This window comes from Oncorhynchus masou, chromosome 9, assembly GCF_036934945.1.
Source record: "Oncorhynchus masou masou isolate Uvic2021 chromosome 9, UVic_Omas_1.1, whole genome shotgun sequence".
NCBI classification, from domain to species: Eukaryota; Metazoa; Chordata; class Actinopteri; order Salmoniformes; family Salmonidae; genus Oncorhynchus; species Oncorhynchus masou.
In genome coordinates this window covers 38583955-38606458 of record NC_088220.1, presented here as the reverse complement: position 1 = coordinate 38606458, position 22504 = coordinate 38583955, and the positions used below count along the sequence as shown (strand labels likewise).

At 40.9% G+C, this 22504-nt stretch overlaps 1 protein-coding gene across 1 annotated transcript; it reads right to left on the bottom strand.

Moving 5' to 3' along the window:
- Positions 1–4101: 4101 nt before the first annotated feature.
- Positions 4102–22226, bottom strand: LOC135545976 (very long chain fatty acid elongase 6-like). The gene is made up of 4 exons (XM_064973996.1): positions 21993–22226; positions 8766–8897; positions 7483–7634; positions 4102–6033 (listed from the first exon to the last, which is right to left on the bottom strand). Exons 1-4 carry the CDS (start codon positions 22073–22075, stop codon positions 5573–5575), a joined length of 828 nt encoding a protein of 275 aa, XP_064830068.1. The 5' UTR covers positions 22076–22226; the 3' UTR covers positions 4102–5572.
- Positions 22227–22504: the final 278 nt, after the last annotated feature.

The window sequence follows — 22504 nt, the reverse complement described above, 5'->3', positions numbered from 1 at the left end:
CCCATTTTCTCCTCAGCTGTTGGGAATTAAAAAGGAGGGATCAAGGGATGAGGGAGGTAATCCACCTGAAAGGGATAGAGCGAGAGAATGAGAGAGGGAGAGCAGGAAAAGAGAGAGAGAGCTCAAGAGAGAGAGGAAGAAAAGAGAGAGGGCAGAAAAAGGAGAGAAAGTGGCGAGCGAAAGGGGGAGAGAGGGAGAAAGCGAAAGACAGGCAATGACAGACGGACAGACAGACAGACAGACAGACAGACAGACAGACAGACAGACAGACAGACAGACAGACAGACAGACAGACAGACAGACAGACAGACAGACAGACACCAAGTGACTTTAGAACTCCTTCATAGTAAGGTTCTCACTTGTAAGGGGGAGGGGGAGAGAGAGAGATGGAAAGAGACAACACCAATGCACACACCTTACCTTCCCAGACAAAATTGTATCTTATTATTTTCCCCTTAATTTCCCAGTCAGATGCTGTATGGGAGCCGTTGGCTCAAGGTGGCCGTTGTTTCTTCACTCTGCTAGGTCCACAGATGAGGGTGGCTAAACAGAGTATTAGCTTCCCACTCAAAGGCTTTACCCTTATCCTTCAGGTTACTAATTCGACCCCCTGGCATCTGACCTGGGCCCTTCAGGCCTGTTTTTCAAGGCTTTGGGGCAGATTTAGAAAGAATTGGGGATAATGTGTCTTTAGTGTATTTAGGCTTGAACACATGTGCCCAAAAGCTGGTGGACTATCAAACAGTGAGTGAGTGAGTGAGAGCCCTTATGTCTTGGAGCTCCCTTGATGGAGTTGTCGAGGTGATAGAGGGGGTCAGAGGGATTGACAAGAGAAGGAGGTGGAGTGTGTTTACCCGTTTCGAGGGCTAAACCATGGAAAGCTGGCACAACGGTCATCTAGATCGGCGTGCCTGCAACTGTGTGTCTTCGGGTGGCAATTACGTAATGCAAAGAAGCACAGATATTCACCGAATATCAAGCAACTTGACCTATCCAAGAAAACTAAAGCGACTCATTGTATGATAAAATATCCATATATTTTTTAAATGTTTACATTTGTGAAAATATGTACATAAACACAAATAAATTCACACTAAACAGATTCAGAATCAGAGTAGGTTGATTGATCATTAAATTTGATAGGGATGGTGTAATAGAGACTGAAATGTCAGTGAAGTATGCACTTCTCAAGGCCAATGAAGCCGATTGTCACCTGAATCTGGGTTATAAGTGTATTTTGTCCAGAAGATGGCGATAGTGGACTACTTAAACCTTTACAAGAGTTCACAAACTTCTCTTTTGATCACTAACATGGTCATGCATATGTTTTTATAGTTATTCTTGTTAGAAACATTTCAATTTGGCCCTATCCATATAGGCCAATTTCCAATTCGTGTAAGGGGTTAATACTGATTGGCCAGATGTTGTTACCTCTTGATGAAGAAACAGGAAGTTGATGCCTATGGCCTCTGCTTTGATTTATGGACCCTTTGCCTAGCTCACATGAAAAAATACTGTAGTGGAAGATGGTAAAAAATAGTATTTACTGTAGTATACTGTAATATTTACAGTTAATTATAGTATATATACTGCAGTAAATAAAACTGCAGCATATACTATAGTAATTTATGTATTGTTTTTGCAGTTTGTAATATACTGTAGTATTTACTGTAGTGTTTTTACAGACTGTAGTATTTACTGTAGTGTTTTTGGCAGACATCTGTAGTATTTACTATAGTTTTTTGCTTTATTGCCTTTGACATAGAAGTATAGGCTTTATTCTTGAGGAAACTTACTGGAGAAGTACTAAAACAGCATGTGTTCCATAATTGTAACTCAGTTCATACCTTGGTCAAGTGCCATTTCTTTCTGTCTCCCATGCTGTTTTTTTTAGCCTAAATCTTCTCATTTAGATTTCCTAACTTAACTGGAATTGAAATACACCTCAATGGTGTATACACCCCAATGGTTTGACCCCAATGGTGTAGATAGCCAGCCGTATGTAGTGCCAGTAGCATGGTAACATGTTAGACAAGTACTCACTATTTCACATAAATTCCATTACATTTAATTCATAGTCTTCATATCTTGTATAATTGTACATAGTCCTACTATGTTGGTACATACTGTATGCTACTGCCATGTTGAAGGAAATAGTTCATTTGAACCCTGAAGGGTAAGAGACCCAGTAGTAAATATACAAACCTATTGTAGGCTTCTCTTTACATATGTTGTGTGGCGTGAGCGACAGCTACAAGCCAGCATCTCCCCCTTTGAATATGCATTTCCCATTATATGCTCGGATGGTCTTAAAACAGATCGAGGTGTTTAAGCAGCGGTGCACGTTTGTAAATGCAAATTCATGGCAAATCTTCCTTTGATTATGCAAAGTGAGAGCCACCATACGCACATCTTTCGGGGAGGTGTTATACCAATGCAAATATGAAGGCCTGTTGCATGACATGGTAATTAAGAGTTGGTGTTGTCGGGCCACTTGGTTATCTCCACTAGTGAATTGGCTTCGGAGCTTCATTGTATTGGTTCTTGGTACAACATTGCTATCCCAGTCATGTGAACCGTCACCCATTTATACTGACGAATAGGAGCTGTTATTGGTGGTGTGTATGTATGCCTTTGTATCTCCTTCCTGTTTTTAGGTGTGGTATTATGAAAATTCAAGTTAAGAGGTAAAGATACTTTAAAGGTAAGGTATAAATAACATAATTCAGCATTGTACTAATCGGATGAATATATTTTAGAATATAAAAACCCAAGTGGCAGTGGAGACATTTCTACTTCGTATATTTACGGCTGTGTAAGATGCAGGCAAGGTAATAAGCCAAATGCAACCTTTTTGTCATCCGGTATCAAGTCATTTTGCGTTGATAATGGTGCAATATGCATATTGTGGATAGATTGCATATTGGATGGTCTTATTTAAGATCAGCTTCATGAGGCGTATGAGCTTGAATCAATTGACATTGCGGAGCTTGGGAACATGCATTGGTGCAACGTTTAACCATTTGCTAGACCAGCCTAAGTAAACATTTCAAAGACTGAACATACACTGACTTCATAGAATTCGTATAACTTCATCTTCCTCATCGTAACGTGATCCTTCTCGCCAAATAAAATGAAGCCAATGTGAAGTAGGCTTATGCAGAGTAGGTCTATATAAGAAAAGGTACTGTATGATACTACTAGCAGTGACAGAAATGAGCACTGTAAGCATACACACACACACACACGCACACACACACACACACACACACACACACACAAGCACACAAGCACACACACACACACACACACACACACACACACACACACACACACACACACACACACACACACACACACACACACACACACACACACAGCCTAATCTCAATTTTGACCAACTCTCTAAAATGGAGTGCCTATGGTAACGGAGGTACGGCGGAATAGAGAGGATACTGAGTTTATCTGACAATAGCTTGTTTATCTTTCGAAGCGCCTTCAAGTAGATAGCCATCGAATAATCTCTATGACGATAGTAGCTCTAAGTGTTGCATGATTGCTTATCACCCACCTGGACTATAATTGAACCAATTGCAGGGTAGATACTCATGTGCGCCGACAAATTTGACAATGTTATAGCATCTACTGTAAACCTGATTGCTGGGTTTGTGACACTTGTGCAGACAGATACGCTTGTTGCTGTCCATTGCAAGGGTGTTCTCTCTCTTTCGTCGTAATGAGCAATGAAGTCTTCTCGCTTAGGAGATCATTCTAGTTTTACTTTTTACCAACATGTTATAGAATAACGTGCGGTGTCAATTATTTTCATTATACTTTCTGAGATGCAGTTACTTCTGCAAGTGGTTTACAAAATACCCCCGACCTCAGGTAATTTAATTGCCTTAGCATTGATCGACCTAATTTGCGTCGTACCTACGAGGCACGTTTCAAATGATAGTCTTTGTGTAGTGTAGCTGTGTGTGAAGTATCCAACAGACACTAGAGACATGAACTACCATGATGTTGTTGTGGCTTCGGTTTCTCAGCCAAAACTAGCAGGTGGAATCTCTGCTATATTTTGGCCAGACCATACCCCTGGTATGCAATTTAACCAGTTTAGTTTCTTTATTAAGAAAAATAACAACACGCAAAATAGACAAGGTGCAAAAGGTCACTTCCTCACACACTCTCACACACATGCGGCTCTCACACACATGTGCAAGCTGCTTACGGCTGTGGTAATACAAGCTGATTACGGCTGTGGCATGATTTCCCCTTGATGTGTACTCTTTGCCTTCACTGACATAAAACTAAACCACTAACGACTGATGCCAAGACAGTCGCTGCTGAGAATAAAATAAACAGACATGACACTGTTGGCATCATAACACTCCATTGTTTGCACTCTTGGTTCATACGTTAATATCCCATGAACAATAGCGTGACAGACACCATTAAAAGACACCGGTAACTTAAAGTGTTATAACAGTGAATTTTGACAACTGCATGCTTTTTTCTTTAACAAAAAAAAATGTCTCAAGGCCTTTTTCCGAGACCCCTTTCTTTCGTTAAACTCTTTGGAAATGTATGGCGTCTCACTTTCCAATGTGGTCGGTGACGTTGTGAGGTCATTACAGGCAGGTGAAGAGGTCACTGTCAGACTTTCCTATCATGCCACATACATCCAGTGTGGTCACATGATTGTTTTTCTCCAATGGGCCTTCAGATCAGACGTTTGTATCTAATTAAGCAGCCTTCCCCTTCGACGCCTTTTAGCATCTTTAAGCCCATATCTGATCTTTATCAAGATGATATGCATATTTTGTGAAGGAATAGAGAGGAACCTAAGACCTGAGAAAATGTTGTGTTGCAAAGATGGATACAGAAGATACAGTGTCGCTTACTCCATCGGTACAAGTCATCCACCGAACATACATCAGCCGTCTTACAAAAGTCTACCTCTCACACACTCCCAGTGTCTAAAACAATTTGACATAGCAAAACAGAAAAACAAAGAATGATGAAGAAAAGACAAAAAACACCTCGATGGTTTCAATCGTAAATTGAAGCCACCTCATTATTCACAAGTACCAATACACTTCCTATTTATCAAGTAACACCTTTCAAGTAGATGTACTTCCTTTATCTGGTATAAATGTAACCGTCCCTTTGATATTATTTTATATTTTTTATAATAAATATGGAGAATCAAGTGGGAGCCAAAGGAACATCAGGTGAAGGACACACTGACTGTTTGTCGCCTTGGTAGGTAGTGCTTCCTTCTACAGTGCAGCTCTCTAGAGATGACACCTCCATCAAAGCAAAGGATTTGACATTTGCACGTTAGTAGTATTCTAAAGCACAAGCAGACAGCAGCCCGCCTTTTGTTCCTGCATGTTCCACACAACCCCAGCCTACCCTCCCACTTTCATTCCTCCACCCAACCATCTATCCATCACCCATACATCTCTCCATCCCTTCCTGGATAATTCTCCCCATCTCCTCAGTCAATGTTTACCGTGACTCGGGTACATCCTCTTCTTTCTTTCTTTCTTTTCCTCCCAAAACGCGTCTACTGGGTCTTCCTCGCGGCTGCGGCGGCTTCTGCTTTAGCTGCCGCGGCCTTCTTGGTCTTGTCAATGTAGGCCTCGTGGAAGAACTGGCAGAAGAGCACAAAGTAGCTGAGGTACATGAGCGAGGACCACACAATGTTCTGCACGTGCGACGGGCACTCCTGACCCTGCTGCATCCACGAGTACACCAGGTAGTTCACCACGCAGCCCACCAGCATCTGGGTGATCTGCGTGAGCGTGATGAACATGGCGAATTTCCTTGAGACCTTGAAGCCGACCGCCCTCAGGGCGTAGTAGGAGTACATGACGGCGTGGACCAGGTAGTTCATGGTCATGAACCAGCCGCCGCCGGCCACCATGTCCTTGTAAGAATACCAGGAGTACAGCAGAACAGTCATGTGATGGTACCAGTGGAGAAAGATGAGCTTCTGCTTCCGCAGCACGATGAACAGGGTGTCACCTGCATGGTGGGTGTGGGGAGAGAGAGAGAGAGATGGAATATAGAGGGAGGGACAGAGAAAGTATACAAAAAGTGAGAGACAGAGACATTGAGAAAGAGTTAGAAAAGGGGATGGAAATTGACATTTCACAGTTACAAATTGAAAGGAACAAAAGCTCAGACCTTCCATTTCAGGTAACACATTACTAGAACTGAGTTCTACTTCGGTGTTATCTTCTAATACCCATGCTCTTGGCACATCAATGTTGTAAGATCATGATGACAAAATTTAGGCGTGATAAGATGAAGTGAGGACTCAAATAAATCTTTACTTTTCTCTACAACTTGGCTTTATATTTGTCTTTATAAGTGAATACTGTATCTCTGGTCCTGTTTAATACATCTAGGTCCGAATTTAATCACAGATGCAATGCACTGTGGGTTCACTCACAATCTTTATGCTGTAGGTGTACTTTCACGTCAACATATAATAACAATGTCTGCGAACAGATCAGTCTCCAGGGTGTATCGGTTTTAAAGGTTTGGTGAAGAAAATTAAACTTTGCTCTGCGAAACGGGGCCCACCATACCTGACTAATTGGTGAACCCACTGCTTGAAAGTGGAAAACTACCAGAGGATTCAGAGTTCGCTCTGTGCCCCCGTCTGTGTGTGTGAGAGTGTGTGTTTGTACAGCATCTCTCTCTCTCTGCTCTCTCTCTCTCTGCTCTCTTTCTCTCTCTGCTCTCTCTCTCTCTGCTCTCTTTCTCTATCTGCTCTTTCTCTCTCTCTCTATCTCTCTGCCTCCCATATGCCTCTGTGACAGCAAGCAGTGCTTTGGCTAAGTGGCTGCTATGTTCCATTTGCAGGCCTCAATGTGCTGGTCACGGGCCAGCAGGTTTGGCTCCACCCAACCAAAGCTCTAGAACCAAGTTAAGGGTAGGGGCTTCTATCCCACTCCATGTGCCCCTGAGAGGGAGCTCCTGCTATGGGCTCGTACTCAGAGCTGACAGGGTGTGGAGCCCCAGTGACCACAGGACTGGGCAAATACAAAAGGGCTACACAGGAAGAAAATGTATTCCCAGACAGTTTTTGGGGACGAGTGAAAGGTCATCCAAACTTGCCCCCTTTGGGGTGAGAGGGCACGCCTGCCGCTGAGGCAATTGAGGACAGAAAAGATCATTGAAGACGTCATTTGTTTCTTGTGCTACTGTGTGTGAAATGTCTGACATGGCAGCACTTTCATGCCTACAGATCCGTGTGCCGATCCTCGGGTGGGTTATTTCAGCCACATGGGGGCAGAGATATTTCATGTAAATTATTAACATATTTTCATATGTCTAATACCACAAAGTCTCATAAACCACAATGGACACAAAAACACTTTATTACAGATAATGGTAGTAGTAGTATACTAGTAGTAGTAGTAGTATACTAGTAGTAGTAGTAGTAGTAGAAGTCAGTCATCTTACCCAATTCTGGTGCTTTACTGAGCACAAAGGCGTAGGCCCAGAACTTGCTGACCGGCCCGTTGTAGAAGCTCTGATCACACACTGACTGCTTGAGCCCTTTAGTCATCAGAATGTATGTCATGTAACTCCCAGTGCGGACAGCACCAAATATACTGGACAAGAGAGAGACAGACAGAGAAAACAGTTAGCAGAATACACTAAGTCAAGCCCAAGAACCCTAGAATACGGTCACTCCTGCCACAGCAAAGTTTGTACAGCATCGTTGTTTACACAACTACTGCCTATGCACACACGTGAACATTATGCAGTACGAGGACTTCTACACAGTGAGTTCTTTACTCAAAACTATCCGGAACATAACTTTAAAATTGACCCGATAGTTATACAGTGCCTTGCGAAAGTATTCGGCCCCCTTGAACTTTGCGACCTTTTGCCACATTTCAGGCTTCAAACATAAAGATATAAAACTGTATTTTTTTGTGAAGAATCAACAACAAGTGGGACACAATCATGAAGTGGAACGACATTTATTGGATATTTCAAACTTTTTTAACAAATCAAAAACTGAAAAATTAGGCGTGCAAAATTATTCAGCCCCCTTAAGTTAATACGTTGTAGCGCCACCTTTTGCTGCGATTACAGCTGTAAGTCGCTTGGGGTATGTCTCTATCAGTTTTGCACATCGAGAGACTGAAATTTTTTCTGTGTTACGTTCCCCAATAAGAAACCAAAAATCATCACTCAACAGAAATAGGGAACTAACAAATGACCCAACTGACAACCAGAACGAAACAGGTGAGGTTTTAAAATGGGTTCTAAAAGGCATCACTAGGGGTACTTACTGACTGGGTGCTTGCCAAGACAACTCAAGTAAGGTCCTAACAAACACTCACCATGGACGTCCACTAGATTGTCCTGACATCAGACAAACTAATGGAAAGGAAAGCCCACAACAACTTAGGTAAGGGAGTGCAAATAAACGTGGAGCAAACCAAACAGGGGAGAGATAAAAACTTAAAGAGGAAGAGCTAAACAGCGGTGTCGCTCTTCCGACATCGCTCATGCCAAGTTGAGAACTCCGCCAGCCACTCTGCAAACACAGGTGAAACTACCGACTGACTAATGAGGCGACAGGTGCAACACATCCTGACCAATGAGGACAATTCAAATCAGGGCAAACCACACCCAAACAGAGCCAACCTCGAAATTGAAACCGAGCAACAACAAAAAAACGAAAGCCCATAACAACTGGACCGGTGTTGAAAATATCTGTTGCCTCTTACCTGAATACTGCGAGAGTGAGGGACCACAGTGCCAACGGTTTCCTCAGCTCAAACTTCTCCCTTCGTTTCATCACATGGCGACCGCCTAGTATGAAGGCAGCATAGAGGGCTGAGAAGAGGAACGACTTCTTCCTGTAAAGGTTGGAGTTTTGTGAACATTACACATTCGGCACTCACTGCTACCTGTGGTAAATATTTTCAGAACTCTATGTCTTGAACTGCATTGTTGGTTAAGGGCTTGTAAGTAAGCATTTCACGGTAAGGCCTACACCTGTTGTATTCGGCGAACGTAACGAATAAAATGTGATTTGATGAGATTTTGGGGGGAAAAATCTAGGCCTTGCAAAAAAAACGTAAAAGGCAATAACTCCCCTTCTCCATTCTGCACCATCAGCTTCGTATGGTTGCAACAGCACTGTTTATTGCTCTTTTCAGCTGACGAGGTCTACAAGAACCAGGAGATAAGTGCACTATTTTGCGTAGCTTCCCTGTGAAAAATGGTTGAAGAGAAGAAAAAGGAGAAAGCTCATTTAGGGTCATTATGATCAAAGTTTAGATTGAGGAAAAAAAATGTGGCTTGTCATTATGCTTGAGTTCTCTCACTATGATAGGCTGAGAGGCGACGCCTTTGCTATCTGCCATCCGCCCAGGCAGATTGGAGTTGTTTTTGGTCAATTCAATGCAGGAGAGATATGACCTAAAAAGTCCACTCTCACCACCTTCTTTGCTCTGCCCATCCTTATAACACAAGTTCAACACAAGTTCCCAGAACCAATTCCCAGAAGCATTATAACCACGAACATTATAACCACGAACATCCTCTTTCCATGAAACAGATGTACAATTAGGAAGTAGATGGGAAGTTTACCTTTGGGCACTAGCTTTTATGGATTTATGGATAGATCCATTTGCTTTGAAGGGAAGGAAGAACTGTTTCCTGACCAACAAAAAAGGCTCTGTAAACAAAATAAACATGTTTTTTTTACCTTTACAAATTCTTATTTTCAATGACAGCCTAGGAACAGTGGGTTAACTACCTGTTCAGGATCAGAACAACTGATTTGTACCTTGTCAGCTCAGGGATTTGAACTTGCAACATTTCAGTTACTAGTCCAACACTCTAACCACTAGGCTACCCTGCCACCCCAACCTAATGCTATAGAAATGTAATAGATCCTAACTTCCTATAGGGACACTCCCGAACGAGCCTGTGTTGACCACGTGAATAATGTAATACTGACAGCATTACTGTAACACTTCTGAACAATCTTACATCAAAACAATATCCTGAAAGGACATTACTGTTATTCACGACATGTCACTCTTTGTGCAAAATGCAAAAAAATGAAAGCTTCCAGGCTTGATAACTGATTGAACAAAGGACAAAGCAGTGCAGTTAAAGTCCAAAGGAATCTGCTTTCACACAATAAGCGCAGAATGTCTTCGTTGTTTTGATGTAAATAAACAAGGGTGAAGAACGGAGCGACTCAGAGTAAGCACCCTACTTAGAGAGGCAGAGCCAATTCTAGATGAGCAACAATCCCATCATTCCTCACACACTGTCTTCAGACTTCAAAAGAAGGTTAAAGGTCACAATGATAAATGGCCTTCAGTGTGATTCCTCATAACAGTACGAAGCTTCAGAGATGTGGATACTAGGAAGTAGAGGACCAAATACCCTTTTCACACTATCACACCAAACTCAAACCAAACTCTGCTGGTTCGGTTATTTCCTTCTCACATTGTCCAATCCAGCACAGTTCCTAGAAACCAGGTACCCAGGTCAGCTCAGTATAGCTTGCTTTGGTTCAGTTCGGTTTGTCTCAGTAGTGTGAGAAGCCCTACAGAGTACGGTCTGAATGAGGTACAATAACATAAGAGGATGTATTGCGAATCGGAAAAACCCACGAATATCAGAGAAAACTTGAGGCACGGTCAAAGTCTACAAAGCCTCTCTCCTTGCTTGATCAGGTCAGCTGTGGCCAAGCTATGCCTCCAGGAATGGAAATTAATTTGAGATGTAAGTGTGAATTCACACCACGCCTCCACGACTCGTAGTAGCTGCAAGTGGCAAGGGCATTCAAGTCAGAGCTTCCATCATGGCTGAATGTGTCTCTTGCTGCCTGTCTATACCTCGGTCAGAGTACATTGAAGATTCCCCGATATGCTTATCACTGGTCAGTTTAGCATTTTCATCATGGTTAAGGTTATGATTGGGGGAGTATAAGCTGATCCTAGATCTGTGCCTCTAAGCAAATTAGAACAGAGCAGCTCTGTCAGGGGATATGCAAATGCTGTCAGGGATATGCAATCATCTCTGAATGACAACATCAGAGAAGGTGTACTAATCCATCTTCACCTGAAACAAGATTTATGCACTGCACTTCAAACAATTCCCAAAAATGTGACTTTCTTGGCACTGAACTAATTTCTTCATGACGGAGTTATTTGTACTCTACTCCTTTCTGACAATATTGAACAACAAAGCGACATGAGACAGGATACATTTAGATGAAAACTCGTAAAACAACAAAAAAGTGTCTCCTTAAATGTAAATGCAATGCTATTTGGAAATCCCAAATTATGGGAAACTGTACACCATAAAAGCTGTTCCTGACTAATAGTGATGGCACAAACCACTGGGCAAAAACTGGTGGAATCAACGTTGTTTCCACATCATTTGAAAAATGTAAATGTTACGTAATGAAGCTGAATTGACTTGGAAAACTGATCCGATTTTTAAAAGTCATAAACGTAAGGGATTTTTTTTTTACATCCAACTTCTAACTTAAATCCAATGCCATTGTGAAATGTTTTGTTAATTTAACATTGAATTTCCATTAGTTGACAACTCAACCAGTGGTTGACATTTTTCTTCATTAGTATATTGCACCTCTCACATCCCTGAGAACTATCCAACAGAGCTTCTCTTTTTGTCAGTCATCATCAGAGTCTGTGGAGAGCCAGCCAGCTCCCATGCATTCCCTTATCGCTGGGTGTGACTTGCTGGGCGGTAGTCGAGTCTGTGTATCAAAGCCACTGCTGGAGCAAAGACAACATTAGGGGCTCATCTAATGCATCTCTGATAGAGCGAGCAAAGCAGTGGTGGGGTCTGCATCATGCATCAGGTCATCCTGTCAAACAGAGCTTGCAAGTGGCGTGAACTATATATATATATATATATATATATATATATATATATATATATATATATATATATATATAAAATAAAACGTTGATGACTTTTAATATTTAGGTCATATTAGAACTAATGACTGAACCTGGTTTTAATCATAATGTAGGATCACACAACACTGAATCATAATGACAACCACATACTGCAACTCTGTGCATTTACTTGTGGAAGAATATGTCCACTGGTTTGGGGCTTTATTGAAAAATCGGTGCAATAATGATCTTGCTCTGCGAATATATAAACAGTATAAGAGGCCTTTTTTCAGAGCGAGAGACCAGCGAAAGTGTGAACAGATTTTGAAACAAATCTTAACTGAAGACATAAATCACACCTGAGCAAGATACTGCATAATGGCAGGAACTATTTGGCTGAATTTCAAAAATACAAAGGAGTCTTTGTATTACGGGCAAGATCTGCACACACGGGCAAGATCTGCACACACCTTCCAAAGCAGTTCACAATAAGTGGCCCTTCCCCTCCCCCTAGCTGTATTGGTCAAAGCTGCTAGCTAACCTGCTGTGTAACTTAGATCTGTATTAGCTGGAGCAGGAGATTTCTCCCCTTACGTAACACTGACTTTGCAGTGTGAGGATGAGTGTGTGTGTGTGTGTGTGTGTGTGTGTTCAGTCTTGGAGCTGTCCTCACAGTAAGGTGGCTAAGTTTAGGGTGAACTACCTTGTCCCCTGGCTATCTTTGATTGTTTGTCGGTTGGACAGTAGCAGAGGAATCAGTAGTGGTGTCAAGTCAGATCCCTGAGGTACGCCAAACTTTCGGTTCCGTAAACAAACTGATACATAAGGCCAAGAAATAAATAAGTCCTGAATATTATAGATTCAGTATTTCTTGCATCGAATAAAACCAAACCTTGTCCCCAGGCTCGAATTTCTGGCCTATAGAGCCTGGTAACAGTGTGGGACTGTTTGGAACTTTGTGGGTGTGGATTTACTGAGTGACATGCTAATCAATTTGTATTCTGAGAAAATCACACGTCTATGAGGTGTGGCTCTAAATCGAGGCGGGAGAGAGTCGTCATTAATCAACACAGACACAAAGTCATAAACCCTGCCTATTTCTACAATTTCTCTTCATAAAATCTGATTTTAAACCTAACCTTAACCACACTACTAACCTGATGCTTATACCTAAATTAAGCTTAAATTAACCCGTTTTAGATTTGTGGCTATGGAAGCTAGTGGAAACCGAGAGGGAGCGAACCTCTGACAGTTGTGTTAGATTATGAAAATCACATTAGCCATAATATTTTGGGTGAGCCCTATTGATTCTGAGTTCAGGCATATAATGTTGATATTGTATGTGAAATCTAATTCTAAGATGCGTACTTTCAGATTTTCCGAACCCACTTCCTTGCTTAAATTACTTGCACTGCTTGTGCTTTGAAGTCTACAAAGTAGGGGGAAGGTTCTAAAGGTTGCGCTAGATAATGATAGACTGAGAGATCATCCAGTTGTTGCCGTTCCTGCCATAGACTCCCATTCAAGTTCCATTCTGTGGCGTTGTGAAACCAGACAGGTTGACAGAGAGAGAGCCATCTGTTGGATGAGATTATACAAAACCTAAAACACTGAAAAGTGATACTTCATGTATACGGCAGTGTATTTGATGAAAATGGGAAGAAGAATGAGTTCCAAAATTATATGATTATTTAAAGTTACACTACTCCAAAATCGCTACGCTATTTCCTAGTTGCTGAAACTTGAATAGTTCACCTAATTTCAGTTTATGTGACAAAATAAGATGGTACAATGATTCTCTACCTAAACTGCTGTGAAATACAGTGCCTTGCGAAAGTATTCGGCCCCCTTGAACTTTGCGACCTTTTGCCACATTTCAGGCTTCAAACATAAAGATATAAAACTGTATTTTTTTTGTGAAGAATCAACAACAAGTGGGACACAATCATGAAGTGGAACGACATTTATTGGATATTTCAAACTTTTTTAACAAATCAAAAACTGAAAAATTGGGCGTGCAAAATTATTCAGCCCCCTTAAGTTAATACTTTGTAGTGCCACCTTTTGCTGCGATTACAGCTGTAAGTCGCTTGGGGTATGTCTCTATCAGTTTTGCACATCGAGAGACTGACATTTTTTGCCATTCCTCCTTGCAAAACAGCTCGAGCTCAGTGAGGTTGGATGGAGAGCATTTGTGAACAGCAGTTTTCAGTTCTTTCCACAGATTCTCGAATGGATTCAGGTCTGGACTTTGACTTGGCCATTCTAACACCTGGATATGTTTATTTTTGAACCATTCCATTGTAGATTTTGCTTTACGTTTTGGATCATGGTCTTGTTGGAAGACAAATCTCCGTCCCAGTCTCAGGTCTTTTGCAGACTCCATCAGGTTTTCTTCCAGAATGGTCCTGTATTTGGCTCCATCCATCTTCCCATCAATTTTAACCATCTTCCCTGTCTCTGCTGAAGAAAAGCAGGCCCAAACCATTATGCTGCCACCACCATGTTTGACAGTGGGGATGGTGTGTTCAGGGTGATGTGCTGTGTTGCTTTTACGCCAAACATAATGTTTTGCATTGTTGCCAAAAAGTTCAATTTTGGTTTCATCTGACCAGAGCACCTTCTTCCACATGTTTGGTGTGTCTCCCAGGTGGCTTGTGGCAAACTTTAAACAACACTTTTTATGGATATCTTTAAGAAATGGCTTTCTTCTTGCCACTCTTCCATAAAGGCCAGATTTGTGCAATATACGACTGATTGTTGTCCTATGGACAGAGTCTCCCACCTCAGCTGTAGATCTCTGCAGTTAATCCAGAGTGATCATGGGCCTCTTGGCTGCATCTCCGATCAGTCTTCTCCTTGTATGAGCTGAAAGTTTAGAGGGACGGCCAGGTCTTGGTAGATTTGCAGTTGTCTGATACTCCTTCCATTTCAAAATTATCGCTTGCACAGTGCTCCTTGGGATGTTTAAAGCTTGGGAAATCTTTTTGTATCCAAATCCGGCTTTAAACTTCTTCACAACAGTATCTCGGACCTGCCTGGTGTGTTCCTTGTTCTTCATGATGCTCTCTGTGCTTTTAACGGACCTCTGAGACTATCACAGTGCAGGTGCATTTATACGGAGACTTGATTACACACAGGTGGATTGTATTTATCATCATTAGTCATTTAGGTCAACATTGGATCATTCAGAGATCCTCACTGAACTTCTGGAGAGAGTTTGCTGCACTGAAAGTAAAGGGGCTGAATAATTTTGCACGCCCAATTTTTGAGCTTTTGATTTGTTAAAAAAGTTTGAAATATCCAATAAATGTCGTTCCACTTCATGATTGTGTCCCACTTGTTGTTGATTCTTCACAAAAAATACAGTTTTATATCTTTATGTTTGAAGCCTGAAATGTGGCAAAAGGTCGCAAAGTTCAAGGGGGGCGAATACTTTCGCAAGGCACTGTAAATAATATACTCTACCGTTCAAAAGTTTGGGGTCACTTAGAAATGTCCTTGTTTTGGCCCATTATCAGCAACCATCACTCCTGTGTTCCAATGGCACGTCGTGGTAGCTAATCCAAGTTTCTCATTTTAAAAAGGCTTTGCAGTGTGAGGATGGCCATTTTGAGCCTGTAACGAACCCACAAATGCTAATACTCCAGATACTAAAATAGTCTAAATAAGGCCAGTTTTATTTATTTTTTAATCAGAACAACAGTTTTCAACTGTGGTAACATAATTGCAAAAGGGTTTTCCAATGATCAATTAGCCTTTTAAAATTATAAATTTTGATTAGCTACCACAATGTGCCATTGGAACACAGGAGTGATGGTTGCTGATAATGGGCCTCTGAACGCCGATGTAGATATTCCATTAAAATCTGACTTTTCCCGCTACAATGATCATTCACAACATTAACAATGTCTACACTGTATTTCTGATCAATTTCAATAAACAAAAGTGTTGTTTCAGCTGTTTGAAGCTGGTGTACAAAACCGAAAATAAAAGCCGCAAAAACAAAACTTAAGAATGGGAAGCATAGAAATAGTGTACATAGAACAGATCTACCTCTTCTTAGACTTGCATTCAAGTAGAATGATAGATTTATAACTAACATTTCTATGTGAATTTGGTTAGGTTGCCCCCAAAGGTTACATATTGCCACTTTAACATTTACACTGTTAGTTTCACTGCCTATTTCTGTTGAGCTGATAATAATTGTACAACAAGGCAAATTATTTACTTTGGCTCTGGCAAATAATAGTTTCAGCTTGTTAACGGATTAAAGTGTAATGGTGAGTGACTGGTTTATTTATAGTAGGAAGAGAATGAAAGCTCTGCAAAGGTTTGAATTAGACCTATTCCCCCATTTTGCTTTGCAAAGGTTTTAATGAGACCTATTGCCATTGTGCCAGATGTAGATCACTAGGGAATAGAAGGATGCATGGTAAGTGGTGCAAATTAGATGTACATTGCACCTCATGGCCACTTGCACAAATGCAAAAACACATTTAATGTGACACACTGTTGGAATGAAAATGGCTATGCCTCTGCAAAAGCTGTTTGGTGAAATTGACTTGATGATGGAATGACTGCTCTTTCCTCTGTTAGCATCTTAACTCTCATCTGGGACTGTGATGAGATGGCAGAGTCAAATTTGAGAGAGGGTTTTTCTCTTGAGAAACGTTCACAGGGAGTCACCCAATATCTTCATCTCTCTCTCCCCAATTCAGATGAGCTGCTGGGTGAATCACCGTCAAGTCAGAGGTGTGCTCTGGGTCGACGCAGTCAGCAGCAATCATCATCTTTGCAGCCTGTCCTTCTGGGAAAAGCAGCATGCAAAACATTACTCCCAGGAGTCGATACCATAACTCATTGGAGACCAGCTAGCTGGCCTAACCTTAGAGAAAGGTAAAATTCTAACCTTTGTCAGAGAGTCACAATCATTGATGATGTAGTATTAGCTACCGAAGGGAGAGGAGGCCGAATTAGCACATAATGTTCTGAAAACCATATGTTAGAGCTTGGTGAGAGAGTGGTAGTCCTGTAGTTATTTTGCATACAACCTTCCCACAACTTTCTGGGAATGGTGCAGGATAGTTGCTTAGCTTTGGAACATTCTCAGCACATTTAAGGAACTTCACAAAAATGTTCTAGGATCGTTCTCCAACTGGTTTGACATTGGGAATGTTCTCAAATTGTTCTAAGAAAGTCAAGAAACAATGATTTTCTGTTGGAATTTCAGTACTTCCACAGAACATTCCATACAAGTTCCAATGTGGTTCTGATTAATGTCATATTTTTACTACGTTCTGGGAATATTAAAACAATTGTCTGACTGAAACACAGTTCTCAGAACATTCAGAGAATATATGGTTTCTCTTAAATGTCAGTTCCTGGCAATATTCTGAGAATGTTCTAAAAAAATGTAAATCTACACATTAACATCAATAAGCTTTATATTCCGTTCTCAGGACATGACGAAAACAATCCATAAAAGTCATAAGGAAACGTTAGCAACGTTCAGACCATGTTTCTAAGAATGTTGTTTGAAAACATATAGTACATTCCGTTCTCAGCGTCAACCAAACTCGCTATAGGTGTGTTGGCCATGCCCACCTATTGGCCACACCTGATCTTAATGAGTGCTTGTTTCTTTTGAAATAGGGTCTGTTTGAATAGACTAAAATGAACAACTTTGTATGCGTAAAAAAACATGACATGCCAGTTCCATCCTGGTGTTGCAATGGACTAATTCCCAGGATAGAGAACAGAAGATCATACATTTTAATCTCGCTGATGCCGAGTCACAATATACAGTATATATATATATATGTTTATATATATGTATGTTCATTACTAATGCCAAAACAAATTCATGTCCATGTTGTCCTACTGTATCTGTGCTTGAAGTTCAGAAAAGTTAATCCCAAGTAAGATAGCAAATAACATTTAAATGTAGTTCTTACAGTGTTAAGAAAACTTTAAATAATAACCACAACAAAACGATCACAACATTTAGAGAATGTTCTTAGAATGTTATTTAATAACCTTAAAATAACCTATATTTTCCGATCTCAGAGCGTTAATAAAACCTCACAGGAAAACTTTAAGGGAATCAGAGTAAAATGTTCTCAGAACCTCCCTGCAGCCTAAAAATGTACATTCCCAGAACAGGCAACATTTTCACATCTGTTCAGTTTTACGTTCAGTTTTACCGGTCAGTAAACTTATGGCTTTGCTCCCACAACAAATATGAAAACAAAAACACATGTTCCCACAACTTCCAAGGTTCTAAATATGCTAGCTGGGAGGTTCCTTAAGAAATTTGAATGTGATGGCAAGATTATACTGGGTAACTCAGGACCAAAGACTTTGGCTGAATTCCAAAAGGAAGCATTGCCTGTTCCCTCTAGGAACTCCTGTAGATCTGAAACATTTGGACAGATAAGCAATACGATGCAAATTCCATCCAGCCTATCAGAAGGCAAGTAGACGCATATTGCTTACACCTACAGTTTCCAATCCGTTCAAATGTATAGGAGTTCCTAGGAGGTAGGGGTCCCTTTCTAATGAACCCATTGGGAGTGCATTTTCCACCCAGTGATTAGAGCTCTAGGAATCCATAACAAAAGGCTGCAAATGTTCTTGGCAGCTGAACAAAGATTTAATAAGCAGACAAGTTGGACTGGATCAGTAACATGAGTAACATGAGACTGCAGGGGGAACAGTAATCTTCCTAAGACCTACAAGTCTGTTTTCATTCATGGTCACATCCTCAACAGTACAGCATACATACAATACCATTTGTCTTGCACATTTAAACCTCAACTAACTTTTAATCAGAGCAACAAATCTATCATCATAATGCTCTGACAGAACCATCCAATATTTGAACAAAGAGCACAATAAATACTGTATGTCCACGCAACAAGCTAACATAGTATCACATCATGCTTTGTTGGGGTCTACAGCACTTCCTTCAGAATTGCACAAAACAACTGATTCTACAATGACATGCATTCACCCAAGAGGATGGTATCCAATTGAGGGTTTCAACGACTGAATACACTACACAACTTAAGCAACCATCACTGACGCTGAGCAATTGGGACATCTGTGGGGAACTGAGTGAGAATGACTCAGCAGGTAAATGGAATATATGTGTATTTCAGTGGCAGGCAGCCACAGTGTGCTGGACATTGAGACCAGCCTTCATCTGAATTGCAGGCAGATAGCCAGCTGTGAGCTGATCTGTAAGGTTGTTGTTTGGACACTTGCTGGCACAGAGCCGTACACTCATGTTTACAATTATGTTTATCCTATTGCAATTGAACGGTGATCTCGTGAAAAAGAAAATCTGTTTCATGTCATCATCTAAATGTCACAGTGCCAATTTGTTGGCTCACTGCAAGAGAAAACGTTCCTTAATCCACAAAATGTCTATATACTGTATTCCTGAGAAAGAATTATGCAGACAAAATATGACACCAGGGGCAGTTTACTTAGCCGGCCCAGAAGCAGTTGCAGTGATGCAAGCCTGGATTGGCCAGACGCCATTTTCAGAAATGCTGAGTCAACCATTACTCTTCTCTCCTGTTTGTATAATTGAGCACCCCAATAGCTGAGAGGCAGCAGAGAACAACCCTTGTTACAACAATGAGGCAAGGTTTGCATTAGCCTGATTGTTCGCAGTTGTTCACAAAAGAGCTTACATCTGTCCTCACTTTCCCCAGGGGTTTTGTTCTCGCTTGGACTCAGGTGCACTTTCCATAAGTCTATATTATATACTGGCTGCTACAGAGTCCATCCCTGCAACCATTTCATCACACAGTAGTCAATAGCCAGCTATAATAGCAGCCTAGCAACCTACCATTAAACATTTCCTCTTTCCCATTGGTGTTTGGTAGGCCTCAACATACCGTGGCCCATTCAAGAAATGTGATGCGAGAGAAGGGTTTTTTCCCACATAGTGAGAACACATTTCAATTACAGTGCCACAGAGTTTGAAAGTGTTGTTTTGAAGAGAACATGAATCAGAGAGTGTAATTAAGGTATTTGGTTTGATTGAATAGGGCCCCAAAGATTGATGGCAGTTCAAATGTGCCAAAAAATCTATCACACATGAAGCAATGCATTGTTATTGTATCTGTATGGCAGAGAAAGAAACAGGTTGGTTAACATTAAATGCTTATTTTCCTCTCTATGAGTTTATGTTGAAGGGCTGCAACTATTTACAACTACTTTTCCTACTCTAAAATCTCTCTCAAACCATGTTACATGTTCATAAACCTATTGTAGGCCTCTTTCTATTTAATTTTATTTTGGGTGAATATGACTAACCACTCATGAATGATGATTTCCTCTCAGAACCATGCAATATGGTCTTGCCAGAGCAGACATCCCTGCTCCAAAGGCTTCCCAGAAGAGTTGGCACAGATCAGCTGCGATGTGATTGGCTAGCACTCTGTCAGCAGACATCATTCTATTGGTCAGTTGGTAGTACCAACTCATGGACAGCTCCTGCACAAATGTTTCCACGATTGGTCAGTTGGTAGTACCAACTCATGGACAGCTCCTGCACAAATGTTTCCACAAGCTTGATTCTGACAAGGATCACATTTGGACTCACCCAGGAACATTTCCATTTTAAATTAAGTGTTTCATTGCAACATAAATGTTTCTACTATAACAAATTACAACACTTATTTGAGCTACTTTATAGTTGTGTAGCCTACCCATAAACCAGCATGTGGCATTCGTGTCGGTTGCTGCTGTTGCTACGTTACAAATTTGATTTCTCCCTGTCCATTGAAGATTTTTCAAACGGTATAAATACTATGAGCATCTGTTTGAAAGTCAATTTATAACCCATGCTAGCCCATTAAACTCAACTCCACGATTTACGATGGAGTTGAACAACATAAAACACGACTGATTTCAGGACCCAAAGTCCAGCAATTACACACAACATTGTTCTGTGTAATTCCTGGCTATTCTTTGGGTGCTGAAAAGGTTTTAATAAAACGCTCCAGTCCGCCCACACTAGTCACCACTCAAATCCATCATAAATTGTGGAGCTGAGTTTATTCGGCTAAACCAAAGCATGAGTGGTAACCTCTTACAGGCTACAACACTGGTAAACTCAGTGGACGAATTGGACACTGGTGGCTATAAAAACTATCAATAAGCATAATGGGGATTTATTTCCTGAAGTCACTTACCAATATTAAGAGGGTGGTGTGATTGCAGATTGAGCATAACCTGCTTAAGAGATAAAATAAGATAAGAGATACGATCTTAACCCATTTTTTGGTGAGCATATGTCCAGAACATGAACATAAAGCCGATCCAGGCAGTGCCATTATGTTTCATGTTTGGCTATAATTTGATCAACTTTTTTTAGGAATGTGGTTGTAATGGTGAGCATCATAGACGTATCGCTCTGTTTCAAAGAATTTACACGTTTGTTTAGTTATTCTGACCGTTTGGAGAAACGTGCCTACCGACTCCAAGCCGGAGCGCGACGGACGGTAGGCTAAATATAATAGAAATAAACTAACCGTCTACCTCTGTCAGTACCCCGCCTACCAATGTCGGGTTTCTTTCATTCATAGCCTGCCAGTTGTCACACGAGCTACAGTATTGGGCAGCAGTGAACGTAAGATGCCTAAAAGCCTAAAATAAACATATTACTTCTCTTCACTGACAAATCACTGAGAGTCACTTCAGAAGATGCTATGATCAGTCAGTTCACTGACACCAAGGGACCCTTCCTTGATTCATTGTAGCTAATGCACAGTAGGCATATATGCATCATAGCAATGCTGTGAATATGGTAAACTACTGTGTGCGGACGATACTCTAACTTCATAGGAGCTTTTATTATAGGATAGCCTATAAGCAGACCATAAACTATTTGCAAACTTGAAGTTAGCAGCATCCAGAAACATAAGGCTATATTATTCTTATTAATGAAATTCCTGTTTCTATGTATAAGATTATGAGGATATTATGCTATTATACACCAACAATCATTCCAACATCAATAGGATATTTCATATAGCATACCAGTTTTCTTGCATCCATCGTATGGCTTCGTCCTCGTTGAACTGTTTCTCAAATTCGTACTCTTGCAGAGCCAACACCGACATGTTCTCTGTGAGCTTTCCTATAAACGGAGAATTTATATTCTGACGATGTGTTATATTCAACTGAATTCTCTCTATCTCAGCAACACCCCTTTTCTCGCATTGCTCTTGCCACTGCCAGAAACTCCCAACTTAATGTGAATGTCCGGCTATATGCCTTCCACCTTGAGCCGTCATACGCCCTTTCCACCAAGGAGTTGGATTCAAGGTCCTAAAGCCCGTTGAAAGTATATATTCTCCAAGTACAGTAGATCGTCAATGTAAGGAATATGTAGTCAGTCACTGAGACTGCACATGCTTTCTACAGCCTATTGGGAAATGTGCAGCAAAAATAAGTCTTCACATGAATCCAAGTTTCCATTCCTTCTAATAGTGCATCAACATTTGGTAACACTTTATTTGCTGCATCAGAGCACATTCCTAATGCTTTAT

What these genes read in the sequence shown, in the direction of transcription:
- LOC135545976 (XM_064973996.1), bottom strand. Translation starts at nt 22,075, where the DNA reads ATGTCGGTGTTGGCTCTGCAAGAGTACGAATTTGAGAAACAGTTCAAC. An exon ending in CTCACTCTCGCAGTATTCAG is followed by an intron (nt 7,635 to 8,765) that starts GTAAGAGGCAAC and finishes TCTCTTGTCCAG; the next exon opens with TATATTTGGTGCTGTCCGCA. An exon ending in CAGTAAAGCACCAGAATTGG is followed by an intron (nt 6,034 to 7,482) that starts GTAAGATGACTG and finishes CCCACCATGCAG; the next exon opens with GTGACACCCTGTTCATCGTG.